The sequence below is a fragment of the Podarcis pityusensis genome, assembly GCF_964106645.2.
Source record: "Podarcis pityusensis genome assembly, chromosome: 16".
NCBI classification, from domain to species: domain Eukaryota; kingdom Metazoa; phylum Chordata; class Lepidosauria; order Squamata; family Lacertidae; genus Podarcis; species Podarcis pityusensis.
Window position 1 is genome coordinate 292,696 of NC_138041.1, and position 17,863 is coordinate 310,558.

A 17,863-nucleotide genomic window follows, 5' to 3' on the forward strand; every position below is an offset into this window, starting at 1 on the left:
TTCACAGTGTGGTGAGTGAGGAGTTTCAGAAAGCCTGGTTTGGCCCAGCCGGGCAGGGGGATCCCACCCCCAAAAAACTGGGACAGGGCAGCTCCGAAGGGACGGTTTTCGTCAGCAGGGGATGAAAAGCTTTATGTTCTCCCTCTGCCTGCATTGAAGAGGGTTGGACTGGATGACCCTTGGGGTTCCCTCCAACTCTACAATTCTGTGATTCTTCTCCCCCGCCTTGGTTCTCCTAACTCTCGGACCTCCCACCGCTCACTTTCGGTCTTATTTTTAAGCACGTTAATTGAAAAAGGGCTCCTGGCTGTGCTCTGCTGTCAGAGCTGGAGGCAGCCATGCTTCTCAAGAACTCCAGTTTATGGAAACCACAGGAGGGCAGAGGGATCTCATGCACGGTCCTGCTTGCAGAGTTTGAGGGTGCTGGACTAGATCCAGGAGGGCTCTCACATTCTTATGCTCCCTTTCCCAGGGAAAAGCTGTGTGGCAGCAGATGCCAGGAGAAGCAATATGGCCAGAGGCATGGCTTGCCTGGCCCCCTAATCCTTGAGGAGGGGGCTTGCCCCATGCAATAGCAGTGAGGTCTCAAGTGCCGTAGGACTTCTAGGGAGCAGAGAGAGGCCTCAAAGAGCAAGGAACCAGACATCTCTGGGGATACAGGCCAGCCTCGGAAAATGGAGCCACACTCCTGCCTTGAGTCCTGCTCAGAAAAAGTGGGAAGCCCAAAGGCAGCTAGGTATTCCCAGGGGGAGAGGGGACCCCAGAGAAGCCCAGTGACCCACACCTGCCTGCCTGCCTGCCTGTGATGGCCCTGCAGTGCCAGGCATGGCCTCCAGAGGACAGTGTTGGCTCAGCAAAGATCCTGGTTCGCTTGCAGGTGCTTTGGGAAGGAAGAGGCTGCTGGGCCAGGAATAGTCGGCTTTGCTTCTGCTCCAGGGAAGATGGAGGCGGCTTTTCTGCTACCCCAGAGGAGATGATGGCAACCAATGGGTTCCACTGACCAGAAAGGCTGTTCTGACTGAACCCTAGGGAGGGTTTTCTGAGAGCAGGAGCTGTGCTCCCCCGGAAGGTGGTAGTCTCCTTCCTCGGAGGCCTTTAAAAGATGCTTCAGCTGCATTTCCTGCATTGCAGGGGGTTGAGCTGGATGACCCTTGGGGGCACCTCCCAACTCCTATGGTTCCCCAACCTGGTGCCCTCTGGGAGTTGCTGGGCTGTGGCTGGTCAGGGGTGGTGGCAGCTGCAGTCCGGCAGCATCCGGAGGGCACCGGGATGGAGAAGGCCGCTTTGCCTGCATTTGCATTCTAGAACATGGGTTGGGGGGGCAGAGAGGGGCAAAGCAGGGGGGGGGGGGCTTTTCTTGGGAACTGTCTGAGCTGCTAATTCTCTGGCTGGCCAGCAGGAAGGAGCCCATTTGCACTTGGGGGGGGGGAGGGCGAGGTGGAAGGCAGTTGTTTCTGGTCTGAGCCCCGAGGCAGGGCCAGGCTCTGGGAGCAAGCGGGGTTTGTCCCTTCCTCCAGCAGCTTACAGCTATTCCGGGTCTAAATACCCAGCAGCAGACGGGGGGGGCGCATGTTCCGAAACATCTTGGCTGGCCTCCGGTTGCGCCAGAGCACCGCTTGCTGGCGAGGAACTCTTTGCATGCGCAGAGGCCAATTGTTACCAGATGGAGAGGAGTTCGCGCCCCCTTGCAGCAAAAACGGCAGCGGGCCCGCCACGCCCTCGGAGCTGAGGACAGGAGAAACGAGGCAGAAAAGTCTCTGCGAGGGGGGCGCGTTTCAGTCCCATCCCCTTCACGGACTCTGCAGCCGACCTTTAGACGGCCCAGTAGAGAAAAGCGGCGAGCCCTTGAATTGCAGGAAGATGAAGATACATATATATCTATATTAATCCTGCCGTGTTCGTGGATGGGCTTACCAATGCCAAGAATTCTGTGTTATCAACCACCACTGGACTCTGCACCCCTCCCCCCAGTAACTTGTCACGGCTACTAAGGCAACGGTCACTTTTTTGTTCTGTTTCCCCCGTTTCCTTTCCTTCTCACCTGTTCTCCGCCGGTGACGAAGAAGGTTGCATTGCAGGGGGTCGAGCTAGATGACCCCCGGATCCCAATGTCTTCCTTGAACTCCCAGGGAGAGACTCTTTGAGGCCGCGGCAGCTCCTTTCACAAGAAACGGCGTCGCCTTCAAGGTGCCACAGGACTCTTTGCTGCTGCTGCGACGCGCAGGTGGGGGGGGGGAGGTCGGGGGTCGGTTCTGTGATCCTCGCCAAGTGATGGCGACCAGCAGCCGGGGAGGGGAGAGGGGTTAACAAGCGGAGACGCCCCGCAGGTAACCCGGGACAAGCCTGGGCCAGCAGCCCTGTTCCGTGAAGCGCGGGAGCGGGGACCCCCGGCCGGGGGCGTCGGCATCGGGGTGGGGAGAGGAGGGAGATCCGCAGCTGCCCCAGGGGAACTTCAGGCTGCTCAGCCGCTGGCCAGCTTCCTCGGCCCGTCGTGGCTTCCGCGGGCGGCTGTCATTTCGCATCGGAGCCGCTTGGGAAGAGGGCGCTGCGGTCTCCTCATTCGGGCATCATCGGAAGGTCGGGCAGCCTCGCGAGGGCCCGACTACGTGCCTCCAGGGAGCCCACGATCCCGCGGGCACCACGTTGGAGACCCCGGACAGGCGGGAGATCGGTGTGCCTGCGCAAAGGAAAGCAGCAACCTGCCTCGTTCATGCCCTTCCGGCACTCCTCCCCCCCCCCCCGACAATGTATTTGGGGGGCATGGAAAGGTTTCAAGCAGGGACCTCGGAAGAACCAAGGCAGCCCCCTTAATTTGGGGGGCACACCTGAATGCCTCTTGCTGCCTCCCTCCCTGACAGGCCATCCATCTCTTTCAGAAGTGGGGGGCGGCCGGGGGTCGCAGCTGCTCTGCCTCGCAGCCCCCGAGTCAGGGGCGAGGAGGGGACGAGCTGGGTATTCAGAGCCCGGGCGACCCTCTTCGGTGGCCTCTGACCTGCCCGGGCGCCTGAATGGGGCGGGGGGGGGTTGGCATTCCCACCGCACTGAGACAAAAGAGGGGCTGAGGGAGGTCGCTCTTTGTCTTGGGGGATGAAAGGGCGCCCGGGGAGGGGAGGGGAGGGGGCTTGCCGAGACCCTCGCTTTCTCTGCCGGCCTGGACTTGCTCAAAGGAGACAGGAAAAGAGAATGATTATTTGGAGGCGGCGGGTTGGGAAACGTTTTCTCCTGCGCCCCGTCTGCGCCTCCCTTTAAAGCGCTCTGGTCCCACTTTCAGCAGGCATGGCTCCGGTCCCCCCCCCACCCCTGATTTTTGGGAACTGTAGTTCAGGGCGCTTAGAGTTGAGATTCCTCCGTTGCGCAAGACTGAGCTACAACTCCTAGCGTTCCCTAGGACGAGGGTCTGGTTTATAAACTGCTCTGGGAATTGTAGTGGCAGGAGGAACAGGGTTCCCCTAAGGCTTCTCAACAGCACTCTGAACGAACTGCAACTCCCAGGACTCTTCAGGTGTTGCCCTGACTGCTTTTAAGCAGTATGAAGCCGGCTTTTTGACGGTGTGACCCACTCTTGGACTGTCCGCTGGAGCCTTTCTTCACATGCTGGGGAGGTCTCCCCATCAAAAGAGGATCAAACCCATTCCTTGCTGGGGGGCGGCGGCTCTGGCTGTGAGTGTGTCAGGCGCCCCCTCCCTGCCCTGACCTTGCATTAAGCAAAGCTAGCGGCCCATCCATCTCCCTATTCTCGGCTGCCACAGTGGCCTCTGGGTGCCCCCTGAGCCCAAACCACTTTTTCAGGTGGAAATGTACCCAGAGAAAGAGCAGGCAGGCAAGCAGGCCCCCCCCCCTGTACCTCTGCAAACGGCCATGAGGGGGGTGGGGGAGAAAGCAGGACATGGGAGAAAGCGGAATATTCTCTTGCACACACACACAGAAAGGGAATCTGCTGCCTGAAATTAACCTGTCCGACATATTTTACTTCTCAGAGTTTCAATGCACAGGTAAATCCCGGAAAATTCCTAGGTAGAAGCAAAGAATCCAAGCCGGTTAAGCAGGAAATTGTTCTTAAGTAGATTGACAAAAGGCTTGATTATTTCGGGGTGAGGTTGTTTGTTTTGGGTCACTTAACCTTGAGAATGGGGGGGGGGGGTGTCTATGGCAGATCAGAGATAAAAAAATAAATCACATAAGAAGAGCCCCTCTGCTGGATTAGGCCAAAGGGGCTCCTCTTCTCTCAGTGTTCACATATACCTAGGACAGACTGCCTCTGGACCTGGAGGCTCCACAAGAGGGCCAGAAGAACCTGGCTGCTGCCAGATCAGGCCAAAGGGGACCAGCAGGTTCAGCCTCCTCTTTTCACAGTGAGGAACCAGACACCACAAGCGGACTCTGATCCCAGCAGAAGCAGCAACACTCTCCCAGTCTGGGATTCAGAAGCATCACTGCCTTCCATAGTTTGGGCAGAACACAGACACCCTGGCTAGTAGCCCCTGGAGAACATGCAGGGCTCAGAAATGCCACTAGCAGATTTGTTTCAAAAAGAGGGTCTCTCTTCCCAACACTTTCTGAGTGAAACATGCCAGAGGTCTGACTCTTTCCTGGATTTTGAGGGTGCAGCTGAACCATTTATGAGCATGGCCTTTTGGGGGGTGGGGCAGGTATCTTTGGAAGCAAAAGATCAAGAGGAAGAAAAAAGGGCAAGGCAGACAAAAATGTAGACACTTTTTTAATGAGACATTTATTAGGAAGGAAGGCAAACATCAAAGAGGTGGCTTTTGAACAGGAGACCCAGTGCTCACACAGGGAGGTGGGGGTGGGGTTTGTTTTGGGGGAGGGAGGAAGTGGTTATATCCTTTTTCTTCTTTTGTTAGTACAAGGGTAGCAAATAAATACTTTTAAAAAATCCTAGCAATTAACACAGAAGGTCCAGAGGTAAGAAGGCATCTCAATTTGGTGGGTGACACTCAGCTAAATTACACCTTTGACGCTAACGAGATCCGGTGGCCCAGAGGGGCAGGGCTGGCCTTCAAGATGCTCGGCGTGAAATGAAATGGAAACCCGGACAGCCTGTTTGGTTTTAGTTCCCTTTCCCAGGATGCTGAGCAAGAGGGGGCTCAGAATGCAGGGGTTGTGTCAGGGGGCCCAGGAAAATGGCAGCCTTGCATAACAGAAGAGTAGAGGTGGAAGGGGCCTCCGAGGGTCATCCAGTCCAACCCCCAGCAAGCAGGGATTTCCTTGGGAGGTGCAGGGGTGGGGAGACTGGGTTGTGCCCCCCTCATCCCATCTAGTGCCCACAGGAGGGAGGAAAAGAGAGGTCAGTGCTAGGGGTACTCTGGCACACACACACCTCCCCCAGTCTGATCCCAAATCCCACGACCGGATTCTGAAACAAGGGGATTCTCTGTCTGCAATGCCGAGGGCGGCAGGGTGGAAGGGGTGGGGGTCACGGACCCTTAGCAGACAAAAGGGAGGCTGGACCCCGGAAGGGACTGGAGGAAGGGGGGGAAAGGCTGCTCTGATGGGGCGGGGGGGGCATCACAAGGACAGAGCCTGCTTTATCTGCCCCCTACCCCCTCTCAGGCCGGAGGGAATGTGATGAAGAGCCAGCTGCTCTGCTTAAGTCTTTCTGCATGTAGCGCTCTCTGAGCATGGGCAGAGAGCGAAAGGGTGATGGGGAGGGCAGGCATGGGGGGGTGGGGCTGCCATGACCCAGAGTGGAAGATCCCTGCCCAGTGGACCCTGCTGCCCCTGCCTCCCCAAATCCAACCGCCACCCCACAAGCAGGCCTCGCTCACTCCCGGACGTAAATCCTTGTGCAGACAACATCGTCGGCCATCATGGTCTGGAAAAACAAAGAAAGATGAAATCAATGAGAGCAAAAACGAGAGAAGGGGGGATGTATCCCTCCAACGGTCCTCCTTAAGGTGTTGGCAGGGACACTGCAATATGGGGAAAAGTTCAGCCCCCATGCTGGCCCCACCTGAAACAGACTGTGTGCCTCACTCAGGGTGGGGAGGAGAGGCAGCACACCCGGTTCTCAGGTCTGGAAACCAAATTCCTGGGCTGAGGAAGACTTGCAGGGGCCTCGTTCCTCGTTTCCTACTTTCTAAGAGTAAGTCTGCTCTGCAAGGAGGTCTAGCCCAGGGACGGAGCCCTTGCCTGGCATGCAGAAGGCCTCTGGCTCCATCCTCACCAACAGCATCTCCAAATAAACCTTGCCAGGAAGTGTCAAGAAAATGGAGCCAAGCACTTTCCTGTGTCCCTGCTCAAGTGGCCTAAACTGCAAGGGTGTGTGGACCTGGGGGTGGGACAGGGATAGGGTGGGAGGGAGGGAAGCTCCCTTACCAGAATGAGCTCCCCATCGTTGGTCATCTCCCTGGACCAGCCTGTCTTGGGGCCGTCGCCTTTCAGCAATCGCTGCTCACAGACCATCTTGTTGTTGCTTTCCCACTTGGCCAAACTCTGTGGAGAGAACAAAGGGGGGGGAGAGCCCCCCCCCCCAGCCAGTGAGATGTGGAGCCTGCCAGCAGCCGACAAAGGGCTGACCCCCTCCCCATCAAAACCCCCACCTCTGCCCCCCAAAGGCACTCATTTGTCACTCGGCAGGCAGCCGGAGCTGGGCGAGGGCAACTGGCTCCCCCCACCCAATTTAGGCTGACAGCTCCATCCATCATCTCCAAAGGGCTGGCCAGGAAGGGGGAAGGGGGGCAGCTGGTGGAAAAAGGGAGCCGGCAGCCTGCAGCCCCCAAGTCCTTTGGTGATCTAAATCATCTCCATCATGGTCCTCAGCATTTATTATCGATAAAGGGGAGCCAGCCCTGATGAAAATGAGTGGGGGCTCAAGAGGCAATTGCTCAGAGGTCAGAATATTGTCCTCCTTCCCTCTGGCAAAAAAATAAATAAATGGAGAGGTGCATGTAAGAGCTGTTGCCAAGGAGAACACGACATACTGGTTAGAGAAATCACGGAATTGTAGAGTTGGAAGGGACCCCAGGGGTCATCTAGCCCAACACCCTGCAATGCAGGAATCTCAGCTCAAGCACATGGGACAGGCGCCACCCAACATCTGCTTAAAAACCTCAGACAAAGGAGAGTCTGCCACCTTCCGAGGTCGTATCCACTCCGCTGCCAAATGGATCTCACCACCAGACGGTTCTTCTCAGGTTTTAGTTGGAATCTTGTTTTTTGCCATTTGAATCTGTTGGTTGAGGTCCAGCCCAGCAGAGCAGAAGAAAACAAGTTTGCTCCAAGGCAACTGGGCCAGAAGTGCAGCGGAGACCTGGCCAGCTCAGAGCCCAGCAAGGCTGCTCAGACCCAAGCTGGTTTGTGGGAAGAAGAACAAGAGTTTGGACTTGATATCCCGCCTTTCACTCCCTTAAGGTTGGCGGTTTGAATCCATGACAGGGTGAGCTCCCGTTGCTCAGTCCCTGCTCCTGCCAACCTAGCAGTTCAAAAGCACATCAAGTGCAAGTAGATAAATAGGTACCGCTCCGGTGGGAAGGTAAATGGTGTTTCCATGCGCTGCTCTGGTTCACCAGAAGCGGCTTAGTCCTGCTGGCCACATGACCCGGAAGCTGTACACCGGCTCCCTCAGCGAATAAAGGGAGATGAGCGCCGCAACCCCAGAGTCGGCCACGACTGGACCTAATGGTCAGGGGTCCCTTTACCTTTAAGGGGTCTCAAAGTGGCTAACAATCTCCTTTCCCTCCTTTCCCTTCCTTCCCCACAACCAACACTCTGTGAGGTGAGTGAGGCTGAGAGACTTCCGAGAAGTGTGACTGGCCCAAGGTCACCCAGCAGCTGCATGTGGAGGAGCGGGGAATCGGATCTGGTTCACCAGATTATGAGTCCACTGCTCTGAACCACTACACCACAATGGGAAGAAATGCATCAATGTGCCTAACAGTTGGGGGAGTTTGGAGTGCCTGGCGTGATAAACAGGAGAGGAAGAGGGGATCTCACAGCCATCTTCAAATATATAAAAGGCCGTGATGTTTGTTTTCTGCTGCTCCAAAAGGGAGGACTCGAACCCGTGGCTTCAAATAGCAAGAAAGGCAATTCCAACTAAAGAACAGGGAGAACTTTTCAGGGTAAGAGCTGCTTGACTGTGGGGTGGTCTGCCTGGGAAGGTGGTGGTCTCTCCTTCGCTGGAGACTTTGAAGCAGAGGTCAGCTAGGCCTTGGCCAGGGAAGCTTCAGCTGATACTTAGCCCTGCCATTCTGTGATTCTTTGTAGTATTTCGTAAGGAATGATGGGGTGGATGTGGATTGTGGCTAACATCTGCAGAGGCTCCTTCCCAAAGGAGAGGTGGGGGGCACATGCGTGCAGATTGTAGGTCTTGGAAAGGGCCAGGGTCTTGGGAGAGAGAGTGAAGAAAACCTTCTCTCCCCCACCTTTCTCAGGCATAACGTTATAAATTTCTATCAGGCTGCCTCTCACACCTTTTCACCAAACTAAAAAGGTTCTCCAAACTAGAAAGTCCCAAACGCTGCAGCCTTCCTTCCCAGGTGAGGGTCTCCATCCCCTCAATCGTTTTGCTTGCCCTTTTCTGAACCTTTTCCAAGTGTGCAATATCCTTTTTGAGGTGAGCAGCACAGCTTTCCAAATGTGGTCGCACCGGAGATTGGTATAATGGCATTACGATGCTGACAGTTTTGCTTTCAGTTCCTCCCATAAGGATCCCTAAGGACAGGACCACAAAGGACCCTACTGGCCCCCATGGGGGAAATGCAGCAACTGGGGGAGGGGTTGGGGGCTCCTCCCCCTTGCTTTGTGCAGCAAAGTTCAGGGCCCTCCTCCCTCCATTCCCAGGCCAAAGCCCAGCTGGGAAGAAAAGGTTTGCTGAGAAATATTGGACACGGGAGTTAGGGGAGCCCCAAAGGACCCCCCTTGCAAAGCCAGGATCCATCCAAGAGAGGGCAGGATGGGGATTTGGGAATCCAAGAGGCAAAGGAGGAGAGTTACAGCTCGGGGACAGAGACCTTACTTTGCTGGCAGAAGATCCTGTGTTCAGTCTCAGATGGTGTTTGCGGGGGGGGGGGGGGGAATATCCCAAGACTGAAATCAGAGAGCTGCTGCCAGCCAGTGCTGAGCTACATGAGCCAATGGTGCAATGCAGTTTCAGAGACTCATGGGATTGACAAGTTGGGAGGGACCCCAAGGGTCATCTAGTCCAGCCCCCTGCATCACGGCTAAAGAATCACTGACAGGTGGCATCCAACTTAAAAACCTTCAAGGATGGAGAGCCCACCACCTCCCAGGGAGTCTGTTCCCATGTCAAACAGCTCATACTCTCAGAAAGTTCTCCTTATTGCCCCAAATTTAATCCATCCTGAACCAGGAGGACTGGAATCTGGTTTTATTTGCAGACAACACACTGTAGCTCATTTGGAGAGTCCCTGCTCTGCCAGGTCCCAGGTTCCATCTCCACTGGCAGCGTCTCCAGGGAGGTTTTGGGGGAAAGCCTCTTCCTCGAACCCTGGACAGCTGCTGCTGGCCAGTGTAGACAGCACTGCTAAATGCACCCAAAGTGACGTGGCAAAAGGGAGCTTCCTGCACTTCTAGTATCGACTGCTGAGGCCCAAAGGCTGACGTCAAGCAAAGCAGCTGGAGAGAAGCAGATCCAGCCCAGTTTTGACCCACCAAGGAAGAGAATTGATGCTCACCTCTCCCCCCCCTTGAGATCTCTGTCTTAAGTTCCGTTTCTCCCTTGGGCAACAGAGGGTGGCCTGCAGGCCTGGAGCGCAGGATCACCAGACCCCCCTGGACTCCCCTCTCCCCTCCCCGCCCCTCACCTTGCAGGGTCTCCCGTCCACCGTCTGCTCCTCGAACTCTTCCCCAATCTTGAAGCTGATCTCGGTGGTGCGGACGGTGGTCGAGGTCTTGATGTAGAAGGACTCCCCGTCCTGCTTGATCTCCACGGCCGGCTTGGAGGCGGCAGCCACAGCGATCTTGCGGAGCATGACATTGACGCCTGGAACGAGACAAGGCAACAGGGAGTGAGGAGAAGGCAGCTGGCGGCAGAACATAAGGAGAGCCTGACAGATGGATTAGGCCAAAGGGGGCCCACCTGGCCCAGCCGCCTCTTCTCACCAGTGGCCAAATGCCCTATGAACCTAGGAACTCAGATAGACTGCCTCTGCACTTGGAGGTTCCACAAGAACGTCAGAAGAGCCCTGCAGCTGCATCAAGCCGGGGGGGGGGCACCCAAGACAGGAGAGTCGGAAACTCAACAGAATGGACGGAAAGGGACCTCACCCACCCCCTTGCTTTCCGTTCTTCCTTTCTCCCCATTGAATTTCAGGGGGAACCCCTCCTTGGGGGGCTATGGGAAAGAGCAGCACTCAGGGCCTTTTGGGTGCAGAATCAGAAGGAGGTAGACAGGCAGCCCCTCCTGAAAAACACACAATTTGGCCATGTCTGGGGAAGGCAGACTCAACTGACATTTAGTGTATTTTGGGTGCGCCTGTTCCTTCCGTGACCTTCCTGGATCAGACTGAGTCACTGGGAAGTCAGTCTTGCACCCACAGCCATGTCTCATCGCAACAGCTTTCCAGAGAGAGAGAGAGAGAGAGATGCATGCAGAGGCAGCGTTGACACAACAACCTTGCACAAGTGTGCAATTGTGCAACAGACGGGCGAGGAAGGAGATGGCTCAGCAGTGTAAGCGCCGTGGGAAAAAGAGGCTCCATCGGCTTACACTGGCGTAGCCCCACTGAAACCCCATGGGGCTACACCACCCACAGGACCGCACCTGCAATTGGTGGGAAACTGGCAGATGAGGGCGCTTGTCTTAATTAATGGGTCATTCAGAGTTTTGCTCCGATTGTCAAATTCAGCCTCTTGGAAAAAAATGAGCCAAAGTCAGTCCTTTGTTTTCCTGGTTCTGCCTGCAGAGGTGGCGCAGCTGTAGGAAAACTCACCCTTTCAGGGAGAGAGAGAGAGAGAGAGAGAGAAATGGGAGCCATCTCCCTGCCTGCCTCTGGGAACAATTATTGCAAAGGGAAATATTATTGCACAGCCCAGAGGCGTTCCAGGGTCCAGGCGGTGCCAAATTTCCCTTTTCGAAGACTGATTACAAGATGTGAACAGAGATTGTAATTTTATTAGGGGAGTGGCAAGGGTAAGGCCCTCATGAAGGGAGAGGGGGAGAGAGAGACTGCCTGATGTTAGAAAGGATTTTTTAAAAAGGAAAATAAATTGGCATGTGGGGTTGCCAGGCCTGGAGTGCATAGAGGAAAGTTTTCTCACGGAGAGAGTGGAGGGATAAAAGTTTTCCGCTCTCTCTCCTCATGCTAGAACGGGTGAACATGCAGTGGTGCTGAATGTTGGGAGGCACCAGGCAGAGAAAAGAAAGTCCTTTGTCACACATTGCAGAGTTGATCTATGGAACTCCCCCCCACAGGAGGCATAGATGGGCACCAACTGGGACGGTTAGACAGATCTGTGGAGAATAAGGCAATTGACAGCTGCCAGCCAGGATGGCTCTGTTCTGCCCTCCACAGTTGGAGCAGCAATGCTTCTCAACCTCTTGTCCTCCAATCCTGCTTGCGGGTTTCCCAGGAGAGGCACCTGCTTGGCCACCGTGAGAAGAGGAGGCAAGAATAGATGGGCCGCCTTTCTCCTGATAAAGCAGCTGGGCTCTTGTGGTCTTGCAGCCACTGGCAGGCCGTTGTGCAACTGGTGAGGTTGGTAGGGAAGAGAAACCTTTGCCCAGCTCCAATAAAAACCAGCTTTAAAGGACCTGGAGCCCTGCCTCTCCGTGACCCTCATGAGTGAGGGTTAGAGGACGGCCACCCGCCAGGGATGCTTTAGTTGTGATTCTTGCATTGCAGGGGGTTGGACTGGATGACCCCCTGGGGTCCCAACTCTACAATTCTATGGCTCTCTCAAAGCAGTGAGAAAGAGAATGAGAGAGGGGGGGAAAGAGAGCAGCCTCCCTCTTTGCGCTGCTAAAATGCCCATAAAACGCAGCTCGGAGGTGGAGACCCAGGCCCCATTACTCCGTGGGGGAAAAAAGAGCGAGATTTAACAATGCTTTGGCAGCCAAGGTCTCCCCCTCCTCAAATCGGTTTCCTCATTCCAGCCCCCTCCCCATGCCGGCTGATTCCCGCTTTCCCCTCCCCAACATCTGAGCCTTTCTGCCCGAATAATTCAGATATGGGGGAAAGGGGCGGCTGAGTGCAGGGGGGCGGGCGGGCGGGCTGAGGAGTGAAATATAAGCATGTGATAATTATCCCAAAGTATGCTGCACAAGCCCCCTAACCTGGAAAGTATTTGCTGTGACCAGCGCAGGGAGATCGGAGGGGAGGGAAAGGAGGTTTTCCTGGCGAGAAAACGAAAAAATGAAAAATACTAATAAATTGGTGGATTGGAATTCGCCTCCCTCGCGGGGTGGGGGGTGGGGAGAGGTGTTGCCCCATTTTCTTCCCCTCGATTTTGAGGGCCTCGTCCTCCCCCCAAGTCCTGCTCAGAGCATTGCATGCCAAGCGGGTTTCAGTTACGGGGCCTCAAGGTGGTCTCTGGGGTTCGGAAAGGAGGGAGCGAGGCAGATCCATTCTCTCTCTCTCTCTCTCTCTCTCTCTTGTTCCCGGAGAAAGAGGCTGGGGGCGGAAAGGGAATCTCTGCCGCTAATGCAGCCGGAGGGATTTTCCAAGAGAGGTAGGATGGCATCAGCCAGAGCGAGATGGAAAGATTTAAACTTTTCACTCATTCACGCCTGCCAAGATTGAAGCCCACACTGTAGATGCAGTTCAGGTCAGCTGCTGGCGCACGAACGCGCAGGCTCTCGCTTCTAAAGGTTTCTAGGCCTCGCGGATGCAAGGGGAACACACCCAAGCGAGGCTTCTAAGCCGAGGTGGGATGGCCCTCTGTCAGGGACGCTTCAGCTGCGATTCCTGCATTGCAGGGGGCTGGACTGGATGACCCCATGGGGTCCCTTCCAACTCAACCCTTCTATGATTCTGTGCATTGCTACCCAGAGCTCCCAGAAGCACAGCTGAGCATCCCCACCGCAGCCTGTGCCTCCCCTCCACCCCCTGACCGGCAGCAACTCTCCAGGGTCTTGGGCAGGGGTAGAAAATGGAGGGGGTCGAACCCAGGACCTTCTGCATGCCAAGCAGCCACCCCACCGCTGCGCCAGGAGAGCCCTTCCCTGTTCCCAGCTGGGCTGCCTTGGCTCGGCTGGGAGAAGGTTGCCGAGAGGCAGAAGGGGAGGGGGCAGGGAAGGCCTTGGATCTGCTGTCCTGTGGAGTTGGGGGCCAGGTAGGAGCTCCTCCAGCCCCCCCTCCTTAAGCTGCCTCCCTGGGCTGGATCCCAGGGGGCTGCTTCAAAAGACAAGCACACCCAGGCTCCTCCGACTCGCCTGTCGCCACCTCCCCACCCCCAGCGGTGTGCGCAACCTCCTGCCCGGCAGATGGCAGGGAGCGCCAGGGGTCAGCAGTTGCGGCCCCTTCGTCATGCCCGGCCCCCATCGGGCATTATTATTAGGAGAGCGGCAGGAGGGGAGGCCAAGCCTGCCCGCTCCTCCTTCTCCGCTGGGGTGGGGAGAGGTTATTTCAGGAGGAATTTGTCATTGCGGCACCCAGAGCCAAAGGCCAGGGAACCCAGCAGTGCGCAGGCCTCCATCGCAGGCGGGATGCAAGAGCGGCCTGCCCCGGGGCCAGCTCAGAGCACGGGCCACTCCTGGCACATGGCTTGGATGAGGCCCTCCACCAACTCCTCGGGAGCAGACCGATCCAGTCGCAGGAGCAAAGGAAACAGAGTCGTACGAAATCAGCCCATCCAGCTCACCACTGTCTACACTGGCTGGCAGCAGCGGGTGTCCAGGGTTTCGGGAAGAGTTTATTCTCCCCAGGCCTTTCTGAGGTTGAACCCGGGGCCGCCTGCAAAGAAAGCGGGTGCCCTGCCACTAAGAAATGAAGGTCCTTGTTCTTATGGTTCCAGATCATTATGTTCCATTTTAAATGGGGGAATAAGAAGCTATATTGAAGTCACGCTATCTAGGCTGCTATTGCCTGCACAGACTGGCAGCAGTGCCTTCTCTGCAGGTTCTTAGGCAGGTTCCCAGCCCTACCTGGAGATGCTGCCAGCGCAAGTTGCACCCGGGACCTCCTTCTGTTGGAAATGCTGGGGTGCAGCTCAGCTTACACGAGGGGTCAGCAACCTTTTTCAGCAGGGGGCCGGTCCACTGTTCCTCAGACCTTGTGGGGGGCCGGGCTATATTTTTGGGGGGGAAATGAACGAATTCCTATGCCCCACAAATAACCCAGAGATGCATTTTAAATAAAAGACACATTCTACTCATGTAAAAACACGCTGATTACCAGACTGCCTACCCCTGTCTTGGGGAGCCATGGGGAGAAAGAATCATAGAATTATGGAGCTGGAAGGGACTCCCGAGGGTCATCCAGCCCACCCCCTGCAAAGGAGATGGGGAGAGAGAGAGAGAGAGAAAGAAGAACCTCCAAGCTTCTGAGACCATCTTTCTGACCTGTCCTCAAACACTAGACAGATACACCTGGGGCTGCCAACCTCCTGATCCCATCCTGGGAGGAGATCCCTCTCCTTTGTCTGTTTCTCCTGCAGAGACAAAGTGGATTTCTGAATCTCCAACTCACTGGGACAGAACTAGGAATTCTTTCCTATCCAACTCCCATTTCTCATGATGATCTTGGCTTCCTTGCTCCCGGCTTCAGAGCGCTGGCTTCCAGGGACCTATGTGCTCCCCTGAGGGATTTGGGGGCGCAGCTCAAGCTCCTGCTGAGGTGTAGAGACGCCAACCTCCTCAACCGGCCCAAAGCAGCTCCTTGCCCTCTCCATGGGATGGCTATGTTCTGTAATGCTTCTGAATAATCCCAGTTGGAAGGAACTACTTGCCGATTTCCCACAGGCAACTTTTCAGCCCCTGTGAGGGCAGCAATCTGGGCTAGAGGGACCAGGGGCCTGATCCGGCAAGCTGTTCTTATGTTCACAGCAACCTTTTTGTTTTCAGGAGCTGCACTCTAAAGGGGATACAACGTGCCTTTTGTGGGGGTGGGGGGCAGGGGGAAGCCACCCATGAGAAGGTGCATTGGCCAGAACTGCCCTGCCCCACTGTGGATCCTGTCCAGCAGGAGACTGGCTGGGTAGTGGGGTCTTCACAATTCTGCAAGGTTGCAATCCTGCCACGAGGCGCCCAGAAGACCCAGATGGCTCTCAGGCAATGCCAAAAGGGCCGAGCCCTTTGCACACACAACCGCTTCCAGGGATCTGCCATTTTTCCCCTCTGAGTCCTGAGTTTCCCTCCTGGTTCTGGATGTGGCTTCCAAACCCTTCCAGAGGCATCCAGGTGGTGACTCAGCCGGCCACGTCAGAGGACAGGCAAAATGGGATTATGAGGATTTTATTGGGGGGGGGAGGGGTGGAATCCTAGGAAAGGCCCAGACGGTCAGTTCGCCTGAACCCACCAAATTAAAATCTCATTTTTAAATAAAACAAATGGTTGGTCAGCCTTAAGAACAAACAAACATGGATTGTGAAATTCCTGCTGCAAAACTTAAACAAGCGCTGAGATGGTGGGGGCAGGGAGGAGCCCTGCTAAAAAGGAGGGGGGGGGCGGCTCATTTAGCCCAGCATCCTGCTTGCCCTGCCTGCTACTTTGGATTAGCAGTCTGAGGTAGGCTGCTCCTGACCATGGGGGCTCCACCAGAGCTATCAAGACTAATGGCAGTGGATGGATGCCTCTCCCCTCAATTCTCTATACAAAAGGGTCATATATGGGTCTCCTGCAGAGCCATTGTCGAAATGGAAAGACCTAGCATGGTTACACAGTGGGAGGGGGGCAACAGCGCTAAAAAAGCCCCTTTCTCTAATAGAATTGCCCAGAGGGGCGGGGGCGCGCTTTCTAGCCTGGTGTCTCAGGGGTCCCCAAATGGCAAACTCCTCCGGAGTGGCAACGCAAATTCTCAGCCGCGCTTCCCTCCCTCGCGGGGCTGTCGTGAGGATAAACCGGGGTTGCCGTTACTGTGAGAGACACAGTCGAGGAGGGGACCTCCTGCCTCCCGCCACGCCCCCCCCCCGCTAAGTGGGGTTCAATTCCACTGGGTCGAAGCCCACCAGCGCTCCCGGCTCCATCCGCCTAGGCTGGCAGGAGAGGAGCCGCCCTCCGCCTGACCCACCAGGGTGGTCCTTATCGCTGTTCACACGTTACAAAATCCGGTGGCTTCTCCTCCCCGCAAGAAGCGGAACCCCAGACGCCCCCGCAGGGCGATCGCTCCAGTCGCAAACTTTGCTTCTGGGGTGACGGCGCGGGACACGGAGGCGGAGGCGGGTGCGTTCTTCTAAACACGCGTGAACACGCTGAAACTCCGAAATGGGAAGACGCGGGTCTGCAGGTTCTCCCCCTGCATGCAAATTAAGGCTCCCAACTGCACCCCCTTCTCTTCCCCACCCCAATAATATTCTCCAAGGCTGCACACTGGGAACCTCAGGCGCCCGACCCCAAACAGCCCCACATCCTTCAGAAAGCAGGAGCCACGGGTGCGCCAGACCTCTGCTATCTCTCCGGCTTATGTTCCCGCCCCCCAGGTTATCGAAAAACAGCAGGTTTTAAGGTTGCAGAGCTGGAAGGGACCCCTAGGGTCATCTAGTCCAGCCCGCTGAGATGCAGGAATCCAGAAGGCGGCTCCCACTCCACATACGCCCGGATCCAAATATTGGAGCCATCCGGAAAGCCCCATTCTGTTAAAGGAGGGGGAGCCCTCCTCCCAGGGTGGCCTCCGCGCGCGCCCCTGCCGGGGGGGGGGGACGCATCCAGAGAGGGGTCTAAATATAGAGGGAAAATAGAGCCGCTTTCGCAGGAGCGGCGGCGGCGGCGGCAGCGCTGCGTCATGGGCTATTTCTTAGGCGCTGGACTCAGCCCTTCCCAGAAATAAGCCTCCTCCTCGGGCGCCAGACTCACCCAGAGCCTTCAGCAGCTCCTCGAAGTTCTCCGAGCTCTTCATCTTCCAGTTGCCGGAGAAGTTGGGCATTTTGGGGCGGGCGTTTGTCCGGCGGCGGGAGCGGCAGCAGCGTCGGGAGACCGGCCGGCAGGCGGAGACGGAGGCGCTGCGCGCAGGTGGGACTCTCGGCTCCCTCGGAGGAAGCGAGCAGCCTCCGGAGCCAAAAGCAAGGGCGCTGCTGCTGCTGCTGCGTCGCCTCTCCTGCGGATCGAGGCCCTCCCGCGCGGAGTTTTGCTCCCGCAGAGAAAGGATGAAGGGATGGTGCGAATGAAAGAGAGCGATGGGGGTCCTGCGCTGCTCGGTCTCTCTCGCTTCCCCTTCGGAGCCTTTTCTCCCTCCTCTGCTCTGCCTGGTCCCTCCCTCTCTGCCCCAACCATGCCTAGGGGAGGGGGAGCCGGAGCAACATGATCCCACCCCCTCAACTGCCCCGCCCCTTCCCCGGCCCACCTGGGTCCCGCTGACTGACCCTGCCCCAGAGCAGGAGGGGAACAGCCCTCCCCAAAGCCCGGTCTCCCCCTTCTCTTTGGCCGGGGCTGCTGGGCTGCTACCTGGCTGCCTGCGAGTTCTCTCCCTAGGAAGCTGGAGGGCGAGGCTGGACCGGGACTAGCCTCCTGCCTCCGCCTTCTGAACTTTAGCGAACTCTCTGCGCTCCCACACCCTCGGCATCTGCTTCCAGAATAAATAGCGTCTAAGTCATCTGTTTTGACGGGGCCCGTTTCTGGAAAAGGAAGATGGCCGCGATTTCTGCACGGCAAGGGGTTGGACTAGATGGCCCTTGGGGTCCCTGCCAAGTGCCAACTCTGCAGTTCTACGATTCTACGACCATGGCCCGGTTGGCGTTAGCCCCTGCTGGCAAAGTGGATCTAGTCTCGTGGGTGGAGAGGGGAAGAATG

General features: G+C 56.6%; 1 protein-coding gene across 1 annotated transcript; it reads right to left on the reverse strand.

Annotated features, from left to right (window-relative positions):
• Positions 1-4,704: 4,704 nt before the first annotated feature.
• On the reverse strand, positions 4,705-17,148 carry CRABP2 (cellular retinoic acid binding protein 2). The gene is made up of 4 exons (XM_080986122.1): positions 16,931-17,148; positions 9,786-9,964; positions 6,337-6,453; positions 4,705-5,833 (listed from the first exon to the last, which is right to left on the reverse strand). The coding sequence occupies exons 1-4, from the start codon at positions 16,998-17,000 to the stop codon at positions 5,783-5,785; spliced, it is 417 nt and encodes a 138-aa protein (XP_080842248.1). The 5' UTR covers positions 17,001-17,148; the 3' UTR covers positions 4,705-5,782.
• Between the last annotated feature and the right edge of the window lie 715 nt (positions 17,149-17,863).

Excerpts from the sequence above, each read along its gene's own strand:
- CRABP2 (XM_080986122.1), bottom strand. The coding sequence starts at position 17,000 with ATGCCCAACTTCTCCGGCAACTGGAAGATGAAGAGCTCGGAGAACTTC. Across the intron at positions 9,965-16,930 it reads GGAGCTGCTGAAGGCTCTGG|GCGTCAATGTCATGCTCCGC; the intron begins GTGAGTCTGGCG and ends GTCTCGTTCCAG. Across the intron at positions 6,454-9,785 it reads TGGACGGGAGACCCTGCAAG|AGTTTGGCCAAGTGGGAAAG; the intron begins GTGAGGGGCGGG and ends TTCTCTCCACAG.